The sequence below is a fragment of the Colletotrichum jinshuiense genome, chromosome 5 (assembly GCF_051148585.1).
Source record: "Colletotrichum jinshuiense chromosome 5, complete sequence".
NCBI classification, from domain to species: domain Eukaryota; kingdom Fungi; phylum Ascomycota; class Sordariomycetes; order Glomerellales; family Glomerellaceae; genus Colletotrichum; species Colletotrichum jinshuiense.
Genome location: NC_139312.1, coordinates 3,473,813 through 3,501,805, shown reverse-complemented (window position 1 = coordinate 3,501,805; position 27,993 = coordinate 3,473,813). Strand labels below are relative to the sequence as shown.

Below are 27,993 nucleotides of genomic sequence, written 5' to 3'. Positions count from 1 at the left end.
TTCAAACTATACTCCTTTCCGTGACTGTCACCGCGGTTTCCCCTTTTTTGGCAGTGGATGTGGCCTTCTCTGTGTATCTCTTTTCGATTGCCTCTAGACTGTGACCGCGCGTCTCAACCATGATAAATGCAACGACGACTGTGCAAAACAAGGAACAGCCTGCGAAGAGGAAGTATGCGCCAGAGGAGGACACTGAGAGAAGTACCGGTGTAATCAGTGCTACGATATAGTTGGCAAACTGTTGACTGGTGTCAGCTAACTTATGATCGATATCCTGAATGCCAGTCTTCTGGGAAGATAAAGCGCAACTTACCCAATTGGCGCTCTGAGCCAAGCTAGACGCGCTGCTTCTCGTTTTTCTCGGTAAACTCTCGACCAAAAAGGTGCGGAAGGAGAGCGCCCATGTAAAGTTGTAGACGATAGCGAACAGGTAGATGGATACAATAACCACCCACTTGCCAGCTCCTCGGTCGGCGTGAACTTCGTCAGCAGCGTATAGTGAACCCATCAAGACCATCAGAGCGGTGATCAGCGCGCCGCCCAGTAAGCTGGAAGTTTTCCGTCCCCAGCTATCAGCAAGGAATGTCGCGGGGATAGTCGCAGCCAGGATGACCAACGCAGACACGCCAGATGCCAGGAATGTTGCCTTCTCACCGTCCAGGCCTGCCTGCGTGAACATGATTGGCGCGTAGTACAACACGCCGTCGATCCCACTCCATTGTTGCATGCCCATGAGGAAGCATCCAAACAGAGTTCTGCTCCTGTAGGGGCTTGAGAAGGCTTCGCGGAAGCCGGCGAGTGCTTGCCTCATAATTTCCAGGACCGGGGCATTGGCGTCATGTTTTTGCTCGTCGGAGGACGAAAGCTCCAGCATCTCTTTGCCTTCCTTCTCGTCCAATCCAAGCTTTTCAACAACAAGGCGAGCCTCGTCTTGCCTGCCTTTACTAAGTAACCATCTAGGCGAGGGGGGGACGACGAAGTATGTCCCAGAGAGCACAAAGCCCAAGAATGAGGCAACAGCCAGTGGCAGACGCCACGCCGCGGATGAAATTCCTAGTGTCGCAGTCCCGTAACACCTGGCAATCGCTGGTCAACAATCACAGAATGCCACGACCTCGGGTTGACATACATGAAGTATCCAGTCACAATCCCCGTGACGATGGCAAATTGCGGCAAAGCGGTCATGACGCCGCGGAGGCGAGCAGGTGATATTTCAGAGACTTGAACATAGACATTGCTCAAAAACATGCCCTCCCCAACGCCCTTGATAAGCCGTCCAAGAATGAAGACGCCGAGGATGGGAGAGGCGCACTCAATACCGGTACCGCAACCGTAGATGAAGGCACCGAGAGCGAAGAGGCGGACGTGACCAAAGCGGTCGGCCATGACGCCGGAGACGAGTGCCGATAGGGCGCCGGGGATGAGGACGGAGGAGACAATAACTCCGTGCATGGTGGGGGAGAAATCTCCGAAAGTCTTACGGAAGGACGGCATGGTCGTCACGGGGCCGATGCTTCCCGTGTCGAGGCTAACTCATTGAACGCTATCAGCAAAGCAGGGTTCTGGCTGGGATGGTCAACGCTGACGAGAAGAAAATCTACACACCCGAACAGCATAGCGACGCATGATGAAATGATGCTGGCTCTCACATAGAGAGGAACAGATGAGAACTTCATGTCAGAAATGAGTCTCAATATCTAGTGATTATGGATCTTAACAGACACAAGACATTGATTTTTTTTCCCCCTAATATGCCCCCGATTGTTCTTTTTTGCAGTCGGCGTCGACCAAGTCAATCAAAACCCAAGGCCGGTGGGTGAAAATTGGGTTTTAGCCCAACGCCGCCCGCCCGCTGAAGCGCTTCGCAATTCCCGATTCATCGAACCCACTTGTAAAGTTTTGCGTTATCGTGCATTTCGGGCCCGTACAGGTCCACATCTCATCCCGATAAGGACCATTGGCGTTGCAAAAGTTGCCTATTTCGGAAGGTCTGGCGGCCCAAGACGGTCCCGGGTTGAACGGCGCATGTGAGTAGTGAGTGGTCTCAAAGATAAGCTGCATTGCAACGGCCCTACAATGCCGCAATCGTCGAATAAAATTGCATATGAGAACGGCGTGGTTGGCTGTGTGCATACTGCTGGTCGAGTGACGTCCCCGCTACTTGAACGCTAGTGACAAATTCTTTGGAGACGACCTACTTTTCCTGTGCCACCGCGATTATCTTCTTCGGTTTTGTCCCCCTGCCTGCCCTAGCTTTAATTGTTTCTTCAGTCCTCTCTCCGGGTTGCTCTCCAAGATTCAATAAACTCGAGTTGTAAATAAATCATAGGAAGTATAGCTATAGTGGCCTAGTTCGTGGTACAGTTCGTAATTTCGTGGTTTAGGCGTTGAAGTTTGTGATGTTGCAGTTTAACTATTATATTTAAATTTTATGTCGCAGTTTGAGTTTGTGTCACAATTCCTAATGTTACGGCTCATGATGCAGTTCAGATGTTGTAGTTCAGTTGTTGCAATTCGTGATGTTGCAGTTCAAAATGTCGCAGTTCACAATCTTCTTGTCGTCGACACGGAACACATCACTGCTGCACATATCGCTCTTGACATAGCACTCCGCCCGAATCTCCGAGCTGGTTGTCTGGCCTGCTTGCCGACGTAGTCGATAACAATTCATCCTTGTTAACCGAGAGGATATCCAACTCGTTAACTAAATCGTTCCTTTCAACTTCATGATTTGAATAAAGATCCTGGATTACAATCCCCTACGCGTATAAATCTGATCGCGAGCAAGGATACTTGATCATGCGCGCAGGTCAATACGATGAAGCGCTGCATCGGTGAAAATCTTTCAAAGCAATGGGCTCATCAACCAAGATATTGCGCTAGTAGTGCCCGGTAAAGTGTGGGTTTAAATCCTTTAACTCTTTCTTCTACTGGACTTCCGAGGGTGAGAAGCTGCAGGGTATTGATATAGATCTTCATGGTGTCGTGGGGTGACTTGGGCTTGGACTGGTGGCTAGCGATCCAGCTGCCTACGGTCATTTAATTGGGGCGTCGAAAGGCGCTCTATTAGACTGTCCCGCTGTGCCATCCTTTAATCTTTATGAGTCGGGTAGACTAAACCTTGGCAAGAGCCCGGAAGCTATCCTTTGTTCGCCACAGCTTTGAGGTTTGTTAGATAAAACAAGTTGAAGGCGCCGGCGCCCTTCCATCTGTGGGGAGTTTTCAAAATGGGTGGCAAAGACCTGGTCAAAAGTTTGCCAAACTGCACGTCGTTCTTGCTTTTAGAGCAACTGTACCGAAGTGGAAGCAACCGCGTCTGCAAGCGAATTGGCATGATGGGCGACTTTAGGCACGACGTTGGTTATGAGAACAGGCGATCGGCCGTCAATTAAGGGCGCAGGAGGAAGATGAAGATTTTCTAATTCGTAAGGCAAATTAATAGGAAGCTATAAGGAAGATATAGTTTTCCCTCAGGCGCATGCGTGTTGCCGTGCTGCGGTAGCATGGGTCAAGTTTTGTTTGGAGATTTCGTAATAAGCTTGCTGGCAGCTGCAGACTAACACGATGCCCATCCGCGTCCTGTTTGAAAGCAAAGATGTCAGTTCATCTTCGGCATTCAATCTCTTAACATGTACGTGGTTTACGAGGTAGGCAGCGTCGTTTGTTTGTTGGGGCTGTGTATGGTCGCTCTCAACGCGATCCGCCTTCTCCACTAGTGGTATTCGGCCGGCCGGCGGTATGTCACCGACCCGATCAGGGCCGGTGCGGGGCCGAGGTCAAAAGACAGACAAGGCACCACCTTCAATCCCGTCGGAGCGCCTCAAACTCACCGGGTTAACGACGAGCTCGTAACGCACCGCTGATTTCTCGACATGATTTGATAAAAGGCGAATTGAGGCTACAAGAATTGATGGCGATGCAGATGCCACGGCAAAGGCAAATGGATGTGCAATTGGTCGGCAGTGGACATAGCAAAAGGCTTCATGGTATGTTCCAGCTTAAATTTCAAAACTTGATTGATGGTCGGGGGTTTTTTCCTTTTTTGGGGGGGGGGAGGGGGGGCGATATTTGAGAACGTCCAGGTGTTACGGCCTCATGTAAAATGCAACCACAAAGTGGCTCGAGTACTGTTGGCGACAACCGGATAGGAAATCCTCACACATTGGTTCGCACATCGCGTCGGTTGGGCTATGAATCGCGAAACTTTTTTGCCTGACGCGTGTGCGGCAGAGTCATTGGAGCATAGATTGAACGGCATTTGGAGTCATAGCAGGCTGTGACTGAGGACCTAGTGGCTGAGGTGGCTGAGGAGGCGGCTGATGAGCAGATGGGCGATGTGATTGGGTCACGGAAGGCACAGGTCGAGATGGACCGACCAATAATCCGTCATTGGTTGCTCTGTACCAACGACCCACCCCCTCCTACCAAACAGGGGAAGTGGAACCTCGCTGCCCGCCTGCCCGATGCCACATTCCACTCGCTGAAACACGCGAACTATTGAGCCTCCATAGCAACGTCGACATCTCAAGTTCTCAACTACATCAAGCACCGGCACAAAGCAATTGATACCACACGCACACACATACACACACTCACTCACAATCAAACTCAACCCCGCACACCACGCAACATCAGCAAATATGCCGCGTACCGAGGCTCAACTCATGGAGGCAAAGCAGGCTCGCGCCGCCCATGCACGCGCCTCCAGAGCCGCGAACAAGGCCAAGCGCGACAAGCTCAAGGCTGCTAAGCAGCAGCGCGCCGCCCACGCCCGCAGCGCCAAAAATACCAGTACATATTCCCCTGTTTGCTGCTAAATTGTGGCTAATCGAGCACGCAGATGCGAAAGCTTGATCCGTCAGAGACGTGCTGCGTCAGAGGTGTTGCTGTTGCTGAGAGGCGAAATTGAGACATAATAGCCTTATTGGTGGTGAGATAGTAGCCTGCTTTTGCAAGGGATAAAAAGGTCAGGAAATCCCATTGTAGGAAATGTCGAGGGATTCTATGCCCTTGCCAAGGAAATGAACGGAGCTTTCATTAGATGTCGGTGATAGATAGCGTTTCACCGGCTTTTCAAGGTGCAGGCAGGCTGAACAGGTGCAATGTCTGCAACGTAAAGTGCCTTTTCTCCTTGTTATTTTAATTTTCTTCGGTGGGTAAGGATGGGGACAGTATTCATGCCGTATTTTATCGTCTGAGTTCCCCAAGCCGAGGCGTCATCTCACGCACACCGTCAAGTCTAATTAAAATGAAATTTACCTGATATTCCGCCCCACGATCGGTGGCTTTGGTCATTCATTTGCATTTGGGTGATGGGCCATTTATGGCCTCAAAAGGTCTGACCAACACTCAAATGATCCCAGTGAACATAGGTAACTTACATACAAAGAGGTCTGAGTTCCAATTTGGCCATCTCCCGATGGAACTACCACAAAAGAACTGGCATGACTTATGGAACACAGGTATCACTAACCATCCCTATCTTGCCTTTAATATCTCGCAGAAATGTTTACTTAAGACATTCTCCACGAGTATATAATCAACAGGCGGCTCACCCGATTTCTTACCCGACCGTTTTTTCCGAGAAAAGGAAAATGAGGTTATATCTATTTAGCCGTTATAAACCTATGCACTTTGTATATTGATTATTTAATGGACTATCTAGTTGTAGGCCTTCCAGTAGGTGAAACATTTTACTATTAGCTGAGCAAAACACACATCCCATTCGCCCGCCCGGCCTTTATTTCTTCTTCAGCCTGTCCATCCATGAACCCATGAACATAAGCTGTCCCTACTAGACTGAATAGTTCTTTCCCTTCAACGTATCCTGCTCGGCGCAATATTAGTGGGACCCTAGCCCCTATTACAGAAGCTACCACGTCCCCAGCCTTTGCCTCTCGCACCATAGTTTACAGCCCATTGTCGGTAACGGCAAATGCCCAGTATTTACTGTTGTGCCTCATCATCTCCTCAATTGTGCCAGGTAGGCTGTCCCAGGGACTTTCGTATGACATGTATCCGTCATCGGATAGGTTGTAATGGCCGCTTGTCCATGTAAGATTTTATCAAACGCCTGGTCCACCGTCGACATCTGCTCTAGGGCGACACGTGTAATAGGATATGTGGTACAGTCCGTCGTCAGGGTTCGCCACAGGGCTCGTTTTATGGGCTCCGCAGATTTCGCGTACTCGGCGTCGGAATCCAAATATGCCAAGTCAAGACCTGCATCCTCCAGCCATTGACGCAAGTCTGAGACCCAAAATGGATCCACGCCGTCCTCTGGCCGGGCATCCGACACTGACCTGTAGCGTGCTATGGAGAAAAAGTCATTTTCATCCTTTACCACGTCCTGCGGGAACGATCCAATAACCGTGGCTTGCAGTTGCAACAATCCACTGTCGAGAGCCGTGAAAGTTTGTGCACTCGGCTGTGCTGCAGCGAAAATTCCTCGCTGGGCAAAGAGAATCATCTCGTGCTGATCGTACAACAAGACACCTGAAAGATCGGGTACCCAGCTAGGCAGGCCGGTCAATCTAGCGACCGGGTCCAAAACTTAAGTCGGTCGCCCAATCATCCTCCTAGGCGAGTCGGAATACCAGCTGATAGGTTGAGGCTTTCTTGATACAAGTCGCGACATCCAGGCCGTCTGACAAACAATATCGAGAGTATGCGTCTTATTTATGATATAAAGAGTAATATGCGTGAAGAGTTGAGCTAGCGTCTTGGTATAGTCGACTTGAATATCGGTGTCCTCTTCTACAAGCCCCAACAAGCTGTAAACATAATCCCGGGGATCTGATGCTCTATTCGCTTCAAAGCGTGCAAGGACGTCCAGCAATGTCGACGGGTTGCCGCTGGTTCCCTCTAACAACCTCCGCGCGATCTTCCTTTGGTGTTCAATTTTCTGAGGCCCAAATGCCTTGTCCAACAGCTTCCCCACTGCACCGTAGCGGTAAGATACGTGAAATGCAGCTGCAAGGGGACGGTCGCCCAGGAAGCGACTGATGGAATCACAGGCCAGTTGATGATTCCCAGCAACTAAGACTATCTCTGGCGCAAGTGCGAGTTCCTGCATGATTCCAACTAGAGCTTAGCGTGCATACCCTACACAGCTGTGGCAGGTAGCGTTGGAGAATACGAAGTGAAGCCGTTACCCCGCCTTTTTCCAGCCCATCAAAGCACGGCATGACGACTTATCGCTGCGCTCTATATCTACACAAACGTCTTTCGAGCTCTTTTGGTTTCGGTCTTGGTGGATCTCACGATTACATTACAAACCTGATGTCCTGACTGCATCACAACAAGCTCGTCTCAAAATTGCGGGTCGTAGTACATATTACCGCCAATAAGGGTGAAGAATTGATTGATCATGGAATGGGGGACCGCAGCTCACAATGACGCTGCACTGTTTCTCCATCTTGGAGGTGAACATGGTATTGGGCTCCAGCTTGTGTATGTTGCTCAAAATGAGCTGCTGGTCTACCGACGGATTGGACTGGCGCTGAGTGAAGCTAACGGGGTAAGTTGGGAACGTTATTCCACTATTAGAGAGATTGCTATAATATGAAGCTCGGGTTCAAACTTAAGACTTGTAAGTTTGAGCGATTTTGAATAATGTTTTCAAATGTAGACGCAAATTTTACAACTACATTGTATCTCTCTTTCTGCTTACTTGTCTCCTCGCCAAAACCTGACTCATTACAGTCACAGCACGACATTACTGTAAGCGATTGCGACTACTTGTGTATGAAGGCTTGCAAGACCCTGAGTGCCTTGGGCAAGACGTTGAGACAAGGTTGATGTCGTGGCGTGCACCGAGCGAAGTGGACTTGAATCTGGCGCTAAGCTGTTGGAGGTTAGCGCTGGAACGGCGGGACAGCAGGGTGGAGATATAGCTGTGTAGGGCAAGGTCTGAATTTGCTCGTCTTAGAATTGGCCGCAGTTTGTTCTCAAAAAACATGAATTGCTACAATCGACAAGGGAACACGATGTCACAGTTTTTATCAATCTGAAAGTGACTCCAGGACGTTTCTTCCATCGGTGTGTCAATTGGTCAATTGTTTGCTTGTCGAAAGCGGATGACTCGGCAGCAGGACCAGCTGTCCCAGAGCTGGAACTAGCAGATATCCACCTCGTTCTAACACATATCAACTGCCCATGTACTACAACAGCTAATAATGCCCATGAACGGCTCTCGGCTGATACAGCTCCTCAAGGTATCGTTCCTCCTCCTCTGTCAGATTCTTTCCAGTCACAGCCACAGTTGATTCGATTCTTTCCACGCTGTTGAAGCCGACGATAGGGCTTGTAACCCTCTTGTTGATCCACGCGAGAGCAACATGAGCCATCGGCCAGTCATACTTTTTAGAGATCTCAACGACTCGATCAATAATCGCAGAATCAATAGCAGTAGATCCGGGACCACCAAGCCCCATCTCCGCCTCAATCTTCTTCCTCGTGGAAGACTCAGATGGAGGACGAGCCAGAAGTCCTCCGCAAAGTGGCGCCCAGGGAATCAGCCCTACACCAGTATCGTTGCAGAAGCGGATCATCTCGCGCTCCTCTTCGCGGTAGAGGAGGTTATACTGGTTTTGCATACTAACGAACTTGGTCCAGCCGTTCTTTTCGGCACAGAATTGCAGTGTCGCAAACTGGGTCGCCCACATACTGCTCGCACCAATATAGCGGACCTTGCCAGACTGAACCAAGTCATGAAGTGCTTTCATTGTTTCTTCAATGGGAGTAGTGGGATCAAAACGATGTATTTGCAAAAGATCAATGTAGCCGGTTTGAAGGCGTCGCAGGGAGCCCTCAACCTGATTGAAAATGGCCGTTCGCGAAAGACCAAATTGATTCTGGTAGTCCTTGGATCTCTCGATCTCTTGCGGAAGCAGAAAATGCAGGGCGCCTAGAGGTGAGGTGTCAGTTAGAACTCCAAGACTAGCAGAAAGAACAACTTACTGGGCTCTTCCCCGACAGCGAAGTTGCACTTGGTGAGAATCACAACCTTCTCCCGAGGAATTTGGTGATGCTTGAGAGCTTTTCCAATGATGACTTCCGAGTCCCCGTTGGAATAAGCATTTGCAGTGTCCCATGTATTCAAGCCCCTATCGTAAGCGGCTTTGAGTAAGTCGATGGCCTTGAATATGTCAGTTATCCATCGACTGATGACCTTCAGGATTCTCAAACCTTTTCATCGGGGATAGCCCAAGGCACCGATTTCGCATCACCGAGGCTCATGCAACCGACAATCGGGACCGATACCCGAAGTCCTGACTTGCCAAGCTGGCGGTATTGGACCTTGGTGTCCTCCAAGGACTTATTTAGGTGTTGAGGAACCTGAAATTTGGCCATGATGATCTAAGCGTTTTAATTAATAATTTAGTAAACTGGTATTGGTAAAATCGACGATGGTCGTAGTAAATCCCTCTAATTTGTGCCACTTCAATTCCTTGGGATGTTTAATATTACTTCCAAACCTACCTCGTCGTATACTGACGCCATTGAACTCCGCCAATATCTTGGACTTCTGAAACGTACATCCCTGAAACTCCGCCGCGGAGATGGGCTTACAAGACGGTCATAACTAAGACGAGTCAACCTGTAGGTCCGGATTTAATGATCATAATGACCGAGAAGGTCTAAGCTCTACAGAGCATAAGACATATCTTCGTCGTTCAGCTCTGAAGCAGGGATTATTCCGTATTGCAGAAGTGATTGGCTGTTGGCGTTTAAAGTTTTCTCTAGGTGGATATTCACAGAATATACGGAGTATCTTTGCTGAACAGGATAGGGCGTCCTAGATGGTTTAGCATATTTGCTGCACACCAAGAAAGAAATCAAAGCGAGAGTGCTCATAGATGTGGGCATTTCTATTCAGCCTCTGGCGGTTTACGCTGGAGCCAACCAATAGGGCCGCATTTGCCGCAGAGGAGATACCTGACGCCTAGGCCATAGGGGCTGCCTAAGCCATCCTTGAGCTAACCAAGCATCCCTGTAGGTGCTGCAGCTCTCCGGAGTTAGCATCTCTAGGCCCCTAAGACCGACAAGTACAGACTTGCTTCAGTATTACAATCGTACAGCCTAACAGATTTCCAAACGCCTCCGGATTATCCTGGAACTCTTGCCTCTCCAAACCTCGATTGAGGAATCTATTCTAGGCCATCTAACAGAGAGCATTGGTATCTATGACTATCTTGTTGTCCTTCCTGTTCAATGGAACATGCCACTCAGTGCCCCAGAGTTAAGTCGCTTCCTCGGCCCCAACAACATGCTTAGAGTCGCTTTGAAAGTCTTTCTACATCGCGTGATACCGCCTTCCTTCAGATCAACGGTGGCATTGTCGGAATGAAAATATACTTTAAGGCGGAAACTCAGCGGTGGCGGCGGAGTTGGCTGCGGAGTTTGCTTCGGCGGTGGGGTTTGTTAATTGTGGTTCACCAAAGCAATTTAGCGTAGTTGAAAAACGCAAAGGCTTGGCACGGTGTAATCATGAAGCCGAAGTGAGCTATCTCTCGAAGACTTTTGGAAGGAGAGAAGAGTCTTAGAGGTACATATGTAAGAATGACAACTCCACTCATTTTGACATGCATCATTTGCCTGAGTTCCATCTGCAGACCGGGATTAATGATCCCCGCCTTGGGACTTATCGTGGAAGAGGCAATTGCATCATTCGGCTAGTAATCAATTGTGGTATATACATATGGAAGAACTGGCAGTAACCAACAGCTAGAAGGCCCCTGGTCGAACTCAGGGCAGTAGTGACCGCGTTACCGTTTTTCACGAGATGTTCACACCCACGGCGCCTTTGCTGAGTATGCAACTAGTTAGGCGCAGTCGATATTTCACATTCCTCAGAGCCTCTCCTCTGAGTAGGCTACGACTGTCCCACTGACAGCCATGACGGCTGCAATCGGGCTTTATCGAGACCTACGACTCCCACCTCTCTGGTCGACGGAAAAGGATCTCACTGAGACTGGGCCGCCTTTCGTTTATGGAGCCGGTGCAGCAGTTAGTGCTTTTGCTGTTCAGTTGGCTTGCAAGAGCGGCGTACATCCCGTCATCGCAGTGGCTGGACAGTCCAAGTATCACGTTGAGATACTCATCGACCGCAGCAAATGTGACACAGTTATTGACTATCGTATTGGCTCCGAAGCTCTTGTGGCTGAGATCAAGGCGGCGCTGAAAGGAGCCCCTTTGCCCTGTGCGTTCGACTCGATTGGTGAACACGGAAATGATAAGATCCACGGGGCTTAAAAGGAATTTGGTTACATTTACTTCCATTACTTCAGCCTCGGTCTCAAAGAAGGTTCGCTTAAACCTCATTCACACGAGGTGGTAACTGACCGCCTTTCTGGTCTTGATAAGGGCCTAATGAGGCTATTCGAAGGTAAGAAGCATACTCTCAAGTATGTTTGTCGTATTGGCGATACTATAAACACAAGCTTGGAGCAAGCTGTATGATATCTGTCTTCCTAGACGTTGGTTTCAAAGGTCAACGCCAACATAAAATTTGCATTATTATAGTTAGATACCCAATTAGTGGAGTTTAATACTGACAGAGAATTTAAGTTAACAGCCAGGGTCAACTTGACAGCGTCTCGTCGTGGGCGGTCCTGGGCAGGGGCGAAAGGAATGGGAGAGGTATTGTCGTACACAGATAGCGCGCCATCTGCGTAAACCGAATTGGAACTTGACGGATGCTCCTACCATTAACAGTTGCTAAATGCTTTTAATGCAGAATATATGTTGGAATCACGGGGTATCTGTTGTATACAACAGGACTGCCCGTATGGGCTGGAGCTCGCCGAATACCAATATAGTATATTCGGACGCTGTAAATCGGTATGTAGAAGAGAAAGTAGAAGGTTGGCGGTAGCAGCAGCTGAAGTGTAGATATAGCTGTTGGCAGCCCAGAGGCGTAGTCTCCGGGCTCCGCTGCTGCTGACCGCCTGCTCGTATTCTGGTCACGTAATCCAACAATATATTCAAATAACCATGGCATTTTAAGCATGTTCTTCGGATGGCAGTGAATTCTCGTCGCCTACTAGACTCCCGGATTTCACAATGCACAACAAAAAGCACCGTAGTTTCCCCGGGAAAGCTGGGTGGAACGTACGTCGGTAGTTGCTGGTTCCTACGTGGGTTCTGGTGAAACCGTGCTTCCATTCATTTCATCAACAGACTCATAATCTCAACCAACGGCTCGTTTTCTACTCAAGTTCCACGAATTTCACGCGAATCCTTTAAAACATTACTACCACGCGAGTTAATATGTCCAATGCGAATCTCAGCGAGTTACAGGCCGGCCATCACGGGCGGAGCATGCGGGTTCGGGATAACGCTTGTGCTTACGAACTGCCTTTCAGATACTGTTTTTGTTCCGAACGCCAAGGGCTTCCCCTTCGGATCTCATCCACAATGTTCGCCACTCATCTAATACTGTTTTCGCCTAATGCCCTCCTGACCTCTCCTTCCAGAAGATAACTGTCTCCCCGCGACCCCGCCCGAGCCCGTCCATGAAGCAACCCTGGCGCCGCCCCCCCTCCTTCATTTTCTTCGGCGGCCACAGGGCCTTACGGCAGCCCGTGACTTCAGGATGGATGGACGCCATATCAACGGCTATAATTCGACGTGAGATATCACAGATGACAAAGAAATAGTTAAAAAAAATTACATAAAAATTTGAAGAGTCTAATAATGGTGACTACAAAGACAGGCGACAGCAGGAGTCCTCTGGCGGTAATAAAGGGATAGGCCCGATGTTACCCTATTTTTTTATTTTTTTTAGTTGAGCATGAAAGAAGAAAATATCTGAAGAGTGAAATTTCAGTCTGGGAGCTAAGACGCAACATGTCCGGGTTAGCAGCACCAGAAGCAGACGATATTTACTCCCTTCCAGACGTAGCATGTCGGAGCCTATTTCTGGCGATCAAGAAGTGCCACCATCTTTAATTGAAGCCACTCGCATAATAATGTTGACATTGATCCACGAGAATTGATTTTGACGGGATAGCCCTTGGAGGCCCAGTCGGCGCTGATCAGCCGACGGCGAATGATAAGCTTATCGGATCTTCCACCGCCTGATGCGGCAATTTTTAAAAGTTTGCCGACGGCCTGATAACCGATGCCGTCGGTATTCCACCTTTCGGTGCCCGTTCCCCGACAAAGAAACCCGACATCTCTCCTTCACCCACCAATGCCACCTCTATCCGTCCGCGACCATCCCAACAAACTCCACCTCAATGAGCGAAGGAAACGCAAACCCCCGCCAAAACGTGGCTCCAAGCTTTTCCCTGACCGCCGGAGCCGTCCCTGCCCGGCCCTATCGGTCCCACCGGATCCCGGCGTGCGACTTCTGCCATCGGCGAAAATCAAGATGCGATCGGACCCGTCTGGATGAGCCTTGTACGTTATGCCGCGTGCACAAGAAGCAGTGCGTTACACGAACAACGGCACATGTTCGACGGCCCGCGAAACCGGACGAACCGCGCGAATCGCCCGCGCAGTTGAACTCCACGACCACGACGCCTGAGAATTCATTAACGTCAAACTGCCAGGATGCCGACATGGAACTCAACAGACCGCGCAGGGATGCCACCCTGGTGGCTGCGGCCACTGGTCTTTCCAGTCATATTGTAGGACCAGCTGTAGCACCGGATGTCCAGATGCTCGAGCAGTACCTGTCCCCGAGGGAAACTGGCGGTGCTGTGAGCCACGTCCACCCAAATCCTTACAGCGTGTACTCGGACGACCCCCGGAATCCTGTCGTGTACCTCAAAGTACCTAGGCAGCGCACAACTACGGCGACTGGGAACGGCACGTCGGGGTTCAAACAGTGCGAGATCATCGAAAACATCCTCCATCCGTTAGGACCGAATCTCATCGAACTGTCAGTAGCGTGCATCCACCCAGTGGCTTGCCACCCGGTGTTGACGAATTGACTGCAGATATTTTGACGCCGTGCACCCTGCGTTCCCGATCTTGGACGAGACGGCCGTCAAGACGGCTTACCATGAAGGATCCTTGCCACACACCCTGGTATGCGAGATCTATGCCGTTTCACTCGTATCCTGGGAGCTATCACCGAGCATCTTGGCCAGCAGACGTGGCCCGCCGGACATGAGATACATCTGGAATCTCACAGTCAGCGCAATGCACGAGGATTTCCAGACGCCAAGCTTCTCAACTGTCCTGGCCTGTATCCTGGATCTTTTGGGTCGGCCCATCACGTCCATTACTTACAACGCCATTAATGTCGGCAGCGCCGTTGCCCTTGCACAAAGCCTCGGTTTGAACCGAAACCCCGGGAAATGGAAGCTTGATTCTCGACAAAAGAACCTCAGGGTGAAGTCCTGGTGGGCCTTGCTGATCCACGATGTTTGGTAGGTCGCCTTCTTCGTGTCTCAGAGCCGTCTGGATATTATTCCCGTAAAAGACCATTGTTCAAGTTAATCTCTGTAACAGGGCAAGTCTGTGCCACGGTACCCCAAGCCACATTCACCGTGACCAGTGGGATGTTGATCTTCCTGACCTCAACGTCCTATTCGACGACATGACGGCTGGCGTGTCTATTACTGAGACTCGCCTCAAAGGAGCCCATTCTTTTATTGCCCTTTGCCGACTCACCAAGCTCCTCGGTGAGGTTCTAGCGGTCATTTACTCCTTGCGGACTGATCCTCTGGAGCAAATCCTCAAGGTTCTTCGGCGTAGCGATGCGCACGTCGACGACTTGCAGGATTCACTACCGCCGTGGCTAAATCCTAATGACGAGGCTTTTGAGAGACACCAACCTGGAGCCCTCAATTTGCAGCTGTCGTTCCTAGCTGTCAAGATGTGCATTTGTCGCGCAGCACTCCAGGCAACCCGTGTCGCCGATGATACCGAAGCTCTGTATTACCAGGCACGATGCATCAAGATTGGAAACGCCTTCATAGATGCTGTTGCCTCGCTGGCAGTAGAAGAGACTAAGGCATTCTGGCTGCCATGTGAGATTACCAGAAACTTCCCCTCTGCGCTCCAGTCACTGACCTCACTTTGCTTCCCAAAGACATTGCGTACCATTTCGCCTCTGCCGCTACTCTCATGATGAGATGTGCATTGGAAGCGCAGGAAGATGTTGTTGCAGCCGGCTGCGTTAACAGTGCACGCAAGTTAATCGATCACCTCGAGAAAATGAAAGCACAACGAAATTGGGACCTGGGCGATATTTGCCTCAACCAGTGCGAGGGAACCGTGAAACACATGGGCGACAACGGCAACCTGATCATTTGGCGCAGCAGAAAGGCTGACCTAACACTACAAACGGCCCAGAACGCCGCGCCCGCCAGTGAAAGAGGTCGTGAAGGAGTGTCTGGTTTTGCTGGAGCAGAGACCTTGGCGCAATCAGATGAGTCATTGGGGCATGGTGGATTCCTAGAAGAATTGCAAAACCACATGATGGAGGACTTCTATTTTCCAGAGCTCTGGCAGGTATCTCACTTTTAAGTCCAAGGTAATCACTTGTGCTTTTTATGCTAGCAAAACTTTTTGTCTACGTTTGTACCCATTCTCTAGACCTTGGCCAATCCGAACCCTCCTTTAGATATCCTGCAAGCGACCAGAAATGACGTTCCCAACAACAGACAAGTACCCCCAAAAGCAAATGCATACGTGTAATGCCCTTCTCCAGCCTTGATCAAGGCACCTGCAATTGGTGGTCCGGTCAGGTTTGCGAAACTGATAATGGAGTACACCATACCCATTCGCGTCCCGGCTTTGCTTAGGTCGGTAGTGAGAGAAGCTAGCGCAGCCGGGAAGAGGCCTTGTACGGTGGCCCCAAATATACCTAATTGTATGTCTATCAGTATGTTGCCTCTTCGCTTCGTAGCATGCACTGATCCTGCGCCGTCGTTGAAGGACTTACCATAGAGCACTGCCCAGCAGTACAAACCACTCTCACTGTGTAGGGCGTTCCAAGAGTAAAGAAGGATGGTACAGAAAAAGGCTGCAGGGGTGACTACGTTCAAGGGGCCCAGATATAGATCTGCCAGAAAACCTGGGACCACACGACCAATAGCTCCCACGCCATTCATAATCATGAGAATGTCTATAGATCGATCGTAACTGAATGAGAGAACGTCTCGGCTGAAAGGTCCAATGCTGCAAAGTCCAATGTCAGTCATTAATGTCTTGGGATGGAAGCATTGATCGTACTAGTAGAAGGCGAAATAGACTCCCCAGAAGTTCTATCATTGGTCAGCATACGTATTCTAAATGGAGATATTTAGAATCAAGGCGTTGGGTGGCATACGAAGAACATGCCAATCGTAAAGAGCGAGTACGGCTTCTCTTTAAAGGCGGAGAATTCAACCAACGGGCCCGACCGTCGTGGTCCCAGTCTGGGTCGCATGAAGAAGTTGGCCACGAGAAGTGTGACGAGCTGAACCAAAGCCATGGACCTCATCGTCCAAGCAAAGCCAATTTGAGGAAGAAGCTGACGCACCATGACGGGATACATCATGCCTCCCGTAGCAGACCCGCTGATGGCAATTCCAATGGCCAAGTTCCGCCGGCGCTTGAAGTATGTGGAGATGACGGCCATCACGGGGCAGAAGAGACCTCCCATGCCGAGCCCGATGCAGATGCCCTGGGACAGAAAAAGCTGCCAATATTCGGTGGCAAAGGAGGCCGTCAGGCTTCCAAGTACCACGAGAGCCGAACCCGTAGCAAATACGTGGTGGAAGTAGCCAGCGTCCGTCAGTCGGCCGGTGAGAACGCCGATGACGAACAGGAAGAATACCTGCATCGAGCCAATCCAGCTGATATCCGAGGGATCACGGGAAAGGAAGTCCCGATAAAAACTCTGAAATATTCCGAACGAATTGACGGTTCCCCATGTGTTGACGATGACGAGGTGAGCCATAAAAGCCTGCGTCCATGCAACCCATCCTCCATCCGGCGGTGGCTCATCTGCACCTGTGGCCTCCACCTTGTTTTGCGATTCGATTCGTATTGAGATTTCATTCGTCTCAAGGTCTTTTGGCGGCTTTTTGATAGTCATGGAAGCACGGGAGGATGATTCGGAAGATTCAGAGTCGTATTGGGACTGTTTCAACGACAGACCACTGTCAGGGACTATGCGAGATGCGGCCATGGCGAGATCGGAATCGACTCCGGGACGACCTTGGAAGAAATTATAAAGTTTATACACAACAAACTATATCAATTTCCTATTTATTGGAGGCCTGTGGCCATCCGGTTCTTTATATTAAATCATGGTTGAACGTTCGGAGCGTCCTTGAGAGGCCACACTGGGGTCGGACCCAGTGACTCCATCATCACAATCTTCGATGTTCTCTAAGCCTTCGCTAACCGAAGCGATATCTGTTACCGATACCGGATTATGGATTTTTGAACAATAAATGTGAGATATGCTGGGTGCCCGGGCTTGAAGACTAGGGGGTTGTCTTTTTCGACTTCCGATTCCAGCCGTGATTGTCGGCAATCTTCTGCCGTCGGTAAACTTTGCCGACGGTAAAATGACTAGCTTCACACGTCTATTCATCTGCCGACGACAAAGCCGTTGGCGGATTGGCACCACCACCAATCATTTGGGGCATTCGTATAAAGTATCGAGCTGGTTTTACAAAGGATAAATTTGCGAACCCAATAGATTTCAACCTTCACGCAAAATCTGCCCAGCATACTCGCCATGGGAAGCATCTCTTGATCGTCCCAGGTTTGGGTCTTCATGCAGCATGGCTCCAGATGTAGAGGAGTCTGGTGCCTTGGGCATCATTACAACACCTCCAGCCACAATCCCAAAGCCACAGATGCTGTGATGGGTCGAGTGTTTCTCCAGTGCCCTGCCCTGCCTTGCACCCAAAGGCCATGCGCCATAACGGTTCAGTGACTTTCCGATCTGTTATGCTGTCCCCCTGCTTACTTCCCCTATTCTGCTCTGTGTGGATATCTTGGGAGAATTATCCTTCAAACTGCCCTGCATACCTTCTCGGGAAATTTCTTTACCGAGATTGACACCGTCCGTGAGGCTGTTGCTTGTCAGATTCTTGAAGTCGCCGTCCCAAATGTTGCCATCACTGCATTATTCCAGCCGACGTTAACTTGAGCCCTTCATGCCCCCAGACACGAGATTAATACGAGCTGCCGTCCGGCCTAGATTCGACATTCCAGATTTAAAGTCTCACAGGTGGCCGCTTAAGCATTTGTCTCAGCTAGCAAAAACATGACAGACCTGACAGCCCGCTGAATACATTGTACAACACGCATTCATGAACCAAAAGCTGCGGCTCCCCATTGCAATAACCACAGACCCAATGTCACAACCTCCTACCCATCCATACGTCCTCACTCAGAAGTACCACAGGTCTCCAAGTCGCCGATCATCTTCGCTCAAACCAACAAAAGCCTACCACGAATGGCCATTGTCCCGCCCGACGAGCAACTGCTACAGGTCTGCTTCAGCTACTCACTGGAGGTGATGCTTTTACGCGGCAAGCACAAGCCCGGAACGACAAGTCCCCTCTTGCCCGAGTAATCCGCGTTTCTTGATGGTCTCCAGGCACTGTGGTCCTTACCGTGGCAATTTCGGCAATGAGATTTTCGCGCTGCCGTTCGAAATAGGTCTTCTTCTTCGCCACGGTCTCCTCAATTTTCGTCCATAGATCTTCTATCAGCTTCTTTTTGATAACATTGGGGTCATCTATCAGCGATAACACACCCAGCCTCTCGACAAGGTTCGAAGCTGACAACAAGTTTGTCGTACGGAGGCATGTTACTCATGTCTTTGGCCACACAGTAAGACCCAAGGGTCACTGCAAACACTGTGACCATGCTCCCGGTCATCAAATGCGAAGAAGGACTAGCCGCTGGGGTCGCTCCGATCCAGTTGAACAAGAACGCGGCGTTTAATCCCGCTTCTTTTCCTGTCGCCGCCAGTTTATAGCTACAACCCAGTCGGCCACAGTCAGCTAGATTTTTATGTTCGTCATGCCGTAAGGGCAACTTTGCTTCTCGACGCCGAGTCCCGGGATATCTCCTCTTACCACTCTCACGCTTGACGAAGACGATGGTGTCTACTATGTCTGCAGCTCCAGTTCCACAGACGATACCCGAGACAACAAGGGTAACTACGACGACGACGACGATAAAAAGAGAAGGGATGAAGTTGAGCCGCCAACTCGGACGCACATTCTCTCCAGCCCGATGCCGTCTTATCCCAAGTATTGGCATATTCTGTAACGGGAAACTACTGGTAACGTAATGGAGTATCTCCGGCAGATGCAGTATCAATATCGAGGCCTTTGTGGGATCAGTAGGATATATCAACTTAACCGCCTCTGGCTTTGGTGAAATGTTGCTACCATTGTACGAAAAGACTTTCCAGACAGACTCAGTTTTGCAAACGGTCTCTCCACCATATTTTGAAGTTATCCCAGCTCTCGATTTTGTCTGATAAGCACAATGGCGACAATATACAGTGAGCTGCGGTGGTGGTCAAGTTCGAGGAAGCTGAGAAGCCAGTTAGGAGCCAGCTGCCTCACCTCAGCGGACTTGAAGTTTGTCCAGATATCCAACAGTATCTACAGAGATAAACAGACGATACTAGTGTCCTTCTGTTGTAATAGCCTTTGGTGACTCGTTCACTGCAGGCAAGGCAACAAGCACGTCGGAGAGAGGGCCACTTGCTGGCGGGCCGACAGCGGTATTTTCACCGTCGCCTTCGCAACGAATATGGCGCACATTAGACCCATCGACCACCCCTTATGACTCCTATCGCTGCCATTGTCTGGTCGCTTCATATTTAGCAACGCGCACTGAGTCTCAGATCGCTTGGAAGCTGTTGAGATCTTGAAGAAGCCACCAAGCGATTACACATGCGGCTCCTGGGCAATTCATTGGCCTTGGTTCACAGAAACGCGTAATACTGCTGCGAATCGCGAGCTCTGTCTTATGGAGAAGTAATCACGTTGCTCGCCAGTGCTGTTACTGCTTTGCAGGGTGCTTTGTGCGGGGCCTCTCCATGAGCAACGAAAACCGAAGGCCAAGCTCCGTGTGCGTGCGGGTTTCCCTCTGGCCATGGATCCCCTCTCTTGAGATGGCATGGCCTAGTGCATTTGGGAAGCTTCCATCAGTTCGGGATGAGTGGAGGAGACGGAGAGATTAAGAGAGAGCGGCGGGTTCCGATCAATGTTGGCCGACGCAGACGACGTCGCCGGGTTATAGGGATCCCACAATGTCTGATTTGACAGCACGCTCGTAAGGGAAGGGAGGCAGCAACCGCGCCGTCGGTGATCGATAACCCGTCTGCACAGGCCCAAGACAGAAAATCAGGAATGTCTATTGTCAGAAAACGTGGGGGGAATAAGAGACTCTGCCAGTGCTCCTGCGTTGCGCGCGGACAGGGATTTGGTTCCTGGAGACAGGGATGACAACATTGGCAAATTAACTGAGTACGGCTAAAGGGACGTAGGCAGAATGCCACCATGAGCGCCGAGACGGCACAGCATTCCACCCACTCGTCTTCAACCCCCAGAAGAGCAGGTCAAAATATACTTGGCGCGACCATAACGAGCTTTTCATGTGGCCGAGTAGCATTCGGTTCCATTGTCTCCGCCCGAGAAGTAGCCTAGTACAAGAGAAAAGTCGCGATGATCCTTGTCCTCTGATCGACTCTCCTTTGGCTCGCTCGCCCTCCCCAAGAGTCGCGTGTGTCAATCAACTCCATCTCCCCTCTCTTCTGTCGCGGTATTCATCCTCTAGATACCATCTAAATTCGCTTCTGTACTGCTTTTACCACCATCATCACCGAAGCCAACAGAAACAGATGCGTCTCATCAAGGCCTTCTCAACCGGCGCGTGCATCCTCAGTGTCGTCGTCGAGGCTCTCCCCCCCCGCACTCACAGCTTGGCCAAGAGGCAGGTCACCGAGCTCCGGCAGGAGTACGACTTCGTCGTCGTCGGCGGTGGTACCTCTGGTCTGACCATCGCCGACCGTGTTTCAGCCGCCTTCCCCGAGAGTGAGTTGTGAATCCTTCCAATGCTAATACCTAGATGGAGGGGCCAAGTTTGTGATGCCGGGGCGATCTTTGAAAAGCTTATGCGGATGTCCCCCCCCCCTTCACAGAGACCGTCCTAGTCATCGAGTACGGCAAGATCGAGGGGACTGTTGGTTACTACGATCCGCCCGAGGATGGCCGTGGAGCCAGTCGCCTAGTCGTCAGCTCCCCTCCCGTTGCCAGCGTCAACAACCGCACCGCTACCGTCATCCTTGGCATGACTGTTGGCGGAGGGTCCGCCGTCAACGGCCAATTCCTGGACCGTGGTTCCAGGTACGACTACGACGAGTGGGCGCGACTCGGTAGCCCCCAGTTCGACAACAGCTCTGATAGCTGGGACTGGGAGAACTTTGGCCCTGCATTCAAGAAGGTGAATCCCGTCCCTGTCCTTCCCCAACGCCGAACCCCACTTCTAACATTGGAATACATCAGTCCTTCTTCCTTACCGAGCCCAGCGACGAGCTTGCCGAGGAATACGGCTACACTTGGGATGCCTCCGCGTACACCGGTGACTCGATCGAGGCCTCTTTCCCGCCCTTTCAGTGGCCCGTCCAGCGTATGTGACTTCCCAGAGCGGTAACCACACTAGGAATAGCGAAGACGCTGAACTGTCAACACCTCCAGGGCTCGGATGGCAGGCTTTCGAGGAGTTCGGTCTGAAGACCCCCGTCAGCTGCGACGATGGGGATAAGCACGGTATCTGCTGGGTTCCCTCGGCCCAGAACTCCGAGACCGTTGAGCGGTCCCACGCCGGTGTTGGTCACTACACCAGGATCGCGGAAACCCGTCCCAACCTTGATCTCCTCGTCGAGCACAAGGTCACACGCCTCGTAATCAACAAGGACAGGAAGAGTGCCCCCGTCGTCGAGTTCCGCCCCGTTGCCGGCGGCGAGGTCCGGACCATCCGCCCCAGGCGCGAAGTCATCCTGTCAGCCGGCGCCGTTCACACTCCCCAAATCCTCCAGCGCAGCGGCATCGCCTCTGCCAGGTACCTCGAGTCGGAGGGCATCGAGCTTGTGGAGGACCTCCCTGGTGTCGGCCAGAACTTCCAGGACCACTGCGGCCTTCCTCTCGCCTACTCTTACGACGCTCCTCGCCCCAGCGAGGCCGACGTCGCCAATAACGCGACCTACGCCGCCGAGGCTGTCGCCCAGTTCCGCGAGCGCCCCGCCCGTGGCCCTTACACTCTCGCCATGGGCAACAGCGCCGCCTACGTCGCCCTCCGACACGTCACCCCCGAGTGGGAGCAGATCGTCGCAGACATCCGTGCCCAGATCGGGGACCGCTCCGCCCTCCGGTATCTCCCCGCCGGTGCCGCCGAGACCGTCCGTGAGGGCTACATGGCGCAGCTCGAGATCATCGCCCAGGCCCTCGAGCACCCCGAGCACCCCATCCTCGAGATGCCCTTCCAATCGGGGCCCGCAACCGCCTTCCTCCTCAAGCCCCTCAGCCGCGGCTCCGTCATCCTGAACTCCACCGACCACGATGCCACCCCCGTCGTCAACTACGCCACCGGCGCGAACCCCATCGACCTCGAAATCATGGCCGCCTACATTGACTACTTCCGCCGCCTCTTCTCCACCGACACGTGGCAGGGACTTGACGCCTTCGAGGTCGCCCCCGGTGCCAATGTCACCGAGCACGACGCCCTCATCGAGTACATCAAGAACAACGTCATCCAGTCGCTCATGCACCCCTGCTGCACGGCTGCTATGCTCCCGCGCGAGAAGGGCGGCGTCGTCGACTCGAGCCTTTCCGTCTACGGCATCCCGGGCCTTCGCGTTGCCGACTGCTCCATCATCCCCACCGTCCCTGCTGCCCACACCACCACGACGGCGTACGCCATTGGCGAGAAGGTAAATCGTTCCCGGAACCATCCTGTTTCTATTCTTGAGGAAGTCATGGCTGCTAATAAACATGCAGGCTGCTGAGGTCATCATCCGCCGGTGGGAGAAGAGGAACAAGACTTGAGCTAACCTAGCATAGCATCGTCTGAACTGTACGTTCTCCTTGGGGAGGGCATGGCTGTTCCGGTCTAGACAGCGGTTGTTAGTATATTCCTCACTACTATTGCCATCTTCGTGTCCCCATTGTAACTTGCCTATCGGCCAGCTCTTTCTAAGTAAAACACGGTCTAAACGAAGAGTCGATGGCCTCCGCCATGAAACTGTCATGTTTGTGGTAAGGTATGTTCAGCAGTACCGAACGATTGGTTGTAGAATCCTGAACGGGCAAAAAACAAATATACATACAACACCAGGTATTCGCTGGTCGTCACCGACCCAACTACTAATCCGGCCCTCACTGGCTTATCTATGGGAGAGCGGACGGGATCCCGAGTTCTCCAGTGGGTATGGTCGTATGTACTATTCGCTAGCTGGTAAGTTGGCTATATTCTACAACGTAGTCCACCACGATTGGGCGTCCGGTGGAGGCAGACCAGCCGGGCTACATGCTACAACTTCATAACCCTCCAATCTTGAAGCCCCACGCCTCGTGCTCACCGAAACTCCTCCTTCCCTTTCCTTGCCTTCGACTTGATCGCTCCAGCACCAACTCCATTTAGCCCATCAGTGCACTCTCCTCGCTGGTGCTGTAGCTTTGTTAATTCAAGATCTCAACCCGAAATGTGCTTGTTTGGCCAAAGCCTCTCGCCTCGCTGATGTACTGCTCCTCTCCTCTCCAAACCCGTCTTTGAGTTTTGGGTATGCATGCGAGCGAGTTTTCTTGGTCACCCTGTCACGGATGACCATGACCATGTTTTCAAACGAGTTTTGGACGGGAAGTACTGAAGATGCTTCACCCAAACAACAGCAACTTGAATCTCGTCTGTCTCTGCTGGCTGCTGTGGCTGCTGTGGCTGCTGGCAGTGCATAGACCCACAAGATCTTTATCTTATCAGACTGCGAAGTTTCTCCGCTGTGGCGTCCCAAAGTAAGGTACAAAGAGGCCATGTATCGTCTGCACGATAAGTGGCCAGGTGCCAGGTACTGACCGATACACTTGCCATCAGCAACCCAACATCTGCTACGGCCAAGGAGGGGAGGCCGCCCTCATCTTGAGAATCGTTCACATCCACCCGCTAGCCTATAATCCCTGGCCATTTGATCCTCCGCTTCCTTCACCACTGCCTGGCCGACTTCATTGAGGCGTGACTTCAGCTCACGCGTCTCGGCTCTGCCAGTGACTCTCATTCAGCACCTCAACCCAGTCCCCACCACACACGCGCACACTCACTCACTCACTCACTCACTCACTCACTTGACCATCACTCACTTACTCACCCAATCCACCGATGGTTCCACCTTGCCAATACTGCTGCTCGCCGCCGAAGTTTTTAGCCGCCGTCATGAACCTCAAAATAAAACAAGCTACACGATCAAAACTCTTGCTACACCCACATGCATGAGGAACATCATCCATCATGCTCATCTTCACGGCTGCGGTGACAGCCCATTTTGGAAGAGGTCCACAAAAAAGCGCCCCTTAAAATGACATGACAGAGACTCAATCTTAGAACACACAGCTACGAAATATGTATTAAACGCCCGTCCCCATGCCGTCCCCGACTTGCAAGACGTAAAGATGAGAGCGAGCGAGGACATTGAGCGCGGTCTGGGCACCTCTGTTTCTTGGACTCCCTTTCTTTTATCCTCCTACCAGGGAGGGTGGCTGGGCGGGGGTCGCTGCTAAACCTCTCCAAACTACGCAAGTAACCTCCCGACATGACATGCCGCACGACCGTCCCCATGACCTCCCCCAACTTGTGGAGCATAAGATGAAGGCGGCGAGAGGCTGTAGACAATTGTAGATCGGGGCCCTGGGTTCAGCTGTTACTCGACAACGCCATCTTTCAATCCCCTCTTCTTTGGCAGGGTATTGTGTGGTGCCTGGTTTGGTATGACCCTGGCATTCAAGTCTGGGATGAGATGAGATTGGGTGCAGAGAGGGGTCGACTTCTATTTGGCATCGTGACTGAATCCTGGACGCATTCTATTAAACAAACAAACAAGTAAACAAGAAGTAAACGGTGCTTCAAGCTCTGAGACAAGATGTCAAGAGATTGGGTGTGCTGTGCAGCGGGCTCCCGCAACCAAGCCACTGCCCAGGGCCACAATGACTATTCTTTCAAGCAAGGGCTTGACCTGTCCTTGGCAATGCCGCTACGGCTACCATTGCTAGTGGTACAGCCCATCATACATTTCAACACAGTTAACTTCTACACACAGTGGCTAGGCCGACCCAGCAACAACCAACGACGCGACTATACCAACGCCATAGTCCATATCAAGCACTTCTGGACCGCGACCTGGAACTACGTGCCCTCGAACGGGCCATTATACAAGAATACTAAAAGATTCTTCGCGAGTACCTCGGCTATCTCTAGAAGAGGAAGGTTGCTTCATTATGTGAGAGATCCCTCAGGCGTGCGTCGGACATACTGCAGAAAAGGTATCCAAGACAGCAAAGGAGAGAATGGCATTCACGGAGCGACGCAACGAGTTCAAATACGCCAACCAGAGTGCCAAGAAAGCTGTCATTCACGTTCGAATGTTAGCTACGTTGCAAGTGTCAAGTAAAGATGGCAACCTCATAAGCCAGCAGCTACATCTCCGGGTCACCGAGAGAGAGCAACCGCTGCAGGATGTGCATGACACATTGTTAGCAGTAGTCAGAAAACCAAGCCGCATACGATTGGTATATTTCTGCCAATGAAGCATCTCCAGCGGCCATAGCCGATGAGAATGCAACATTTTCGATGCAGGAAAGGGTGCGATACTCAAGACCTTAGTAGACGATGCAGATACGCACATCGGCCATTGGTATATCTTTTGACTCTCCCAAATCGGCATGTTTCCCATGAGACTGCAAGTCGTAAAAACAAGATTCTGGATGCGCCTCCCCTAGACGAGATAGGGGCGTACAGTCAGCTTTGTGGGAATGCGTCTAGGTTTCCAAGCACGTTTGTTTATAAGTCTGTCTCCATTATACCAACAACTCAAAGGAGAAGAACAGGATGGGTGAATAAAGTGAATAAAGGAAGACTCGCCCACGACACGAAATCGCAAACTCGTCTTCTCTGGCACACCATAGTTCTACTCGACCGAGACATGCCTCTCGAGCCCCGAGCACCGTTGGAAAATAAATGAATGAACGAACATATAGATCAAGGGACACAATTCCCCTCGTCTGCTGTCCTTCGTTTGCTCAGCCTCGTCGTGTTGAGCCATGAATACACCAATGAAACAAAGTCCATAATCGCCAACCGGGACTCAGGCCCCGTTGACGAAATACAGCGCCTTGGCTCAAGGCTCAACGACACTGGATTAAATGAGGCCGACACCGAACGTAGAAGCTTCAGTTGAGGGCATACGAGATCGCAAGATACATCTCCACATGCTACCTCTGGTCTTCCTCCGTCCCCATTCTCCCAGTGATGCAATATTCAACTTCACAACATAGTAGGCTCCTATCACTCCCCTCGCTCGCTCTCGTCCAGGCCAAGGACTAGCATTTCGTGACCTCAATCTTCGAGGGAAAAATTACGGTAAGCTTACTTCTGAGCCAATGTCCAACAGACGCATGCGACGGCAAAAGCTGGCTTGCTTAGATGCTGTGATCCAACGAGGTCATTGGTCCACGTCCAACACTACGGTGGGTGTATCCATCTCAGCTCAATCACATATCTCTCTGCACTACTTTAAGTATGTTTAGAGGGAATGATCAACCTATCTTTTGAAACCCCTAGAATTGCTTTACAGCCAGGAGTGCCGTTAGAAAACATCTTAGCTAAAGTCCTGTATGGATCTCTGGTCCTACGAGACTAGCGGTACGCACACGCTCCGTCACTCTAGGACATGTTCTTATTGTCTGAGGCAGCTTAGCTTGATGCCCTTTTCTTTGCATCATGCTATAGCTGCCAGGGGCGGCTGTTTTGGTAAAGCAGATTTCGTCAAAAGCTGCAAGAATACGACTCTCTCGAAACACCGAAAACGGCCGCCCAAAGACCAAGGATTACCGCTTCTTAAACAGCCGGACGAAGATGTCTATTAGATAGGCATACATGTCACAGAGACATGACATCAACTCGCTGCCTTTGCCCTATGATGTACGTCAATTCTGTTGAAATGTTACAGATGAAAGTCCCCCACTGTTGGCATCACAGGGATACCTGCTTTATCATAGGTCTACCTGTACGGGCTGGAGCTCGCCGGATATCAATATGGTATACTCGGAAGGTGTTAATCGGTATGTGGAAAAGAAAGTGGGACGGTTGGCAGCAGCAGCAGTAGTGAAGATATACCTGTTGGCAGCACGGAGACGTGATCACCGGGCTTCGCTGCTGCGACCGCTGCCACGGCCGGTGGCTGGCTGCTGCTGACCGCCTGTCCATATTCTGGCTAGGTAATCCAACACCCACATAAGGACATGCGTTTGACGGCGGCATTGTTATCACCATGTTCGCAATGCCCTCTTCTAGAACAGCTTCATGTCGCCCAATGCTTTCTAGGCTTAAAAATACCCATAGGTAACCACCTGTGGTTCAACCTATTCAAACTATGGTTTGAAATGGCTACCCATATGGGTAGGTGGGTAGTGTGGGTAGATGGGTAATTTTAGCATGTGTGGTTTGTGGTTTATGTAGTTATAACCAGTAGGTAAAAAAATTTTTAACCATAATAACCACAAGCAAAAATATTAATACTCTATTAAATTCTAAATAATATAATTTATTTATAAGAAACCTATAGAATAACTTTTATTTTAAGTTAATCTGTATATTTCAAGTGTTATTTAGTGTTTAATAATTTTAGGGATTTTAAAGAAGATTATTATAATTAATTATTACTAGTAAATAACTATAAACCATCCCTATGGTTTTTTTCTACCCGTCCCTATGGTTTATATAGTCTATAGTACCCACGCAACTATA

At 50.8% G+C, this 27,993-nt stretch overlaps 5 protein-coding genes across 5 annotated transcripts; 2 read left to right on the top strand and 3 right to left on the bottom strand.

The window, feature by feature from the left end:
• Position 1: 1 nt before the first annotated feature.
• EsH8_V_000851 (uncharacterized protein) lies at positions 2–1,676 on the bottom strand (the record flags this gene model as incomplete). The annotated part of the gene is made up of 4 exons (XM_083273367.1): positions 2–238; positions 314–1,076; positions 1,130–1,528; positions 1,606–1,676. 4 exons carry the CDS (start codon positions 1,674–1,676, stop codon positions 2–4), a joined length of 1,470 nt encoding a protein of 489 aa, XP_083126082.1.
• Positions 1,677–8,171: 6,495 nt separating this feature from the next.
• EsH8_V_000850 (aldo/keto reductase) lies at positions 8,172–9,354 on the bottom strand (the record flags this gene model as incomplete). Its single annotated transcript, XM_083273366.1, has 3 exons — positions 8,172–8,908; positions 8,962–9,139; positions 9,190–9,354. 3 exons carry the CDS (start codon positions 9,352–9,354, stop codon positions 8,172–8,174), a joined length of 1,080 nt encoding a protein of 359 aa, XP_083126081.1.
• A 3,890-nt stretch (positions 9,355–13,244) lies between these two features.
• Positions 13,245–15,486, top strand: EsH8_V_000849 (Zn(II)2Cys6 transcription factor; the record flags this gene model as incomplete). The annotated part of the gene is made up of 4 exons (XM_083273365.1): positions 13,245–13,891; positions 13,950–14,384; positions 14,467–14,987; positions 15,050–15,486. The coding sequence occupies 4 exons, from the start codon at positions 13,245–13,247 to the stop codon at positions 15,484–15,486; spliced, it is 2,040 nt and encodes a 679-aa protein (XP_083126080.1).
• Positions 15,487–16,270: 784 nt separating this feature from the next.
• EsH8_V_000848 (major facilitator superfamily domain-containing protein) lies at positions 16,271–17,134 on the bottom strand (the record flags this gene model as incomplete). Its single annotated transcript, XM_083273364.1, has 1 exon — positions 16,271–17,134. One exon carries the CDS (start codon positions 17,132–17,134, stop codon positions 16,271–16,273), a length of 864 nt encoding a protein of 287 aa, XP_083126079.1.
• A 3,693-nt stretch (positions 17,135–20,827) lies between these two features.
• Positions 20,828–23,030, top strand: EsH8_V_000847 (GMC family oxidoreductase; the record flags this gene model as incomplete). The annotated part of the gene is made up of 5 exons (XM_083273363.1): positions 20,828–21,020; positions 21,128–21,429; positions 21,492–21,615; positions 21,684–22,915; positions 22,983–23,030. 5 exons carry the CDS (start codon positions 20,828–20,830, stop codon positions 23,028–23,030), a joined length of 1,899 nt encoding a protein of 632 aa, XP_083126078.1.
• Positions 23,031–27,993: the final 4,963 nt, after the last annotated feature.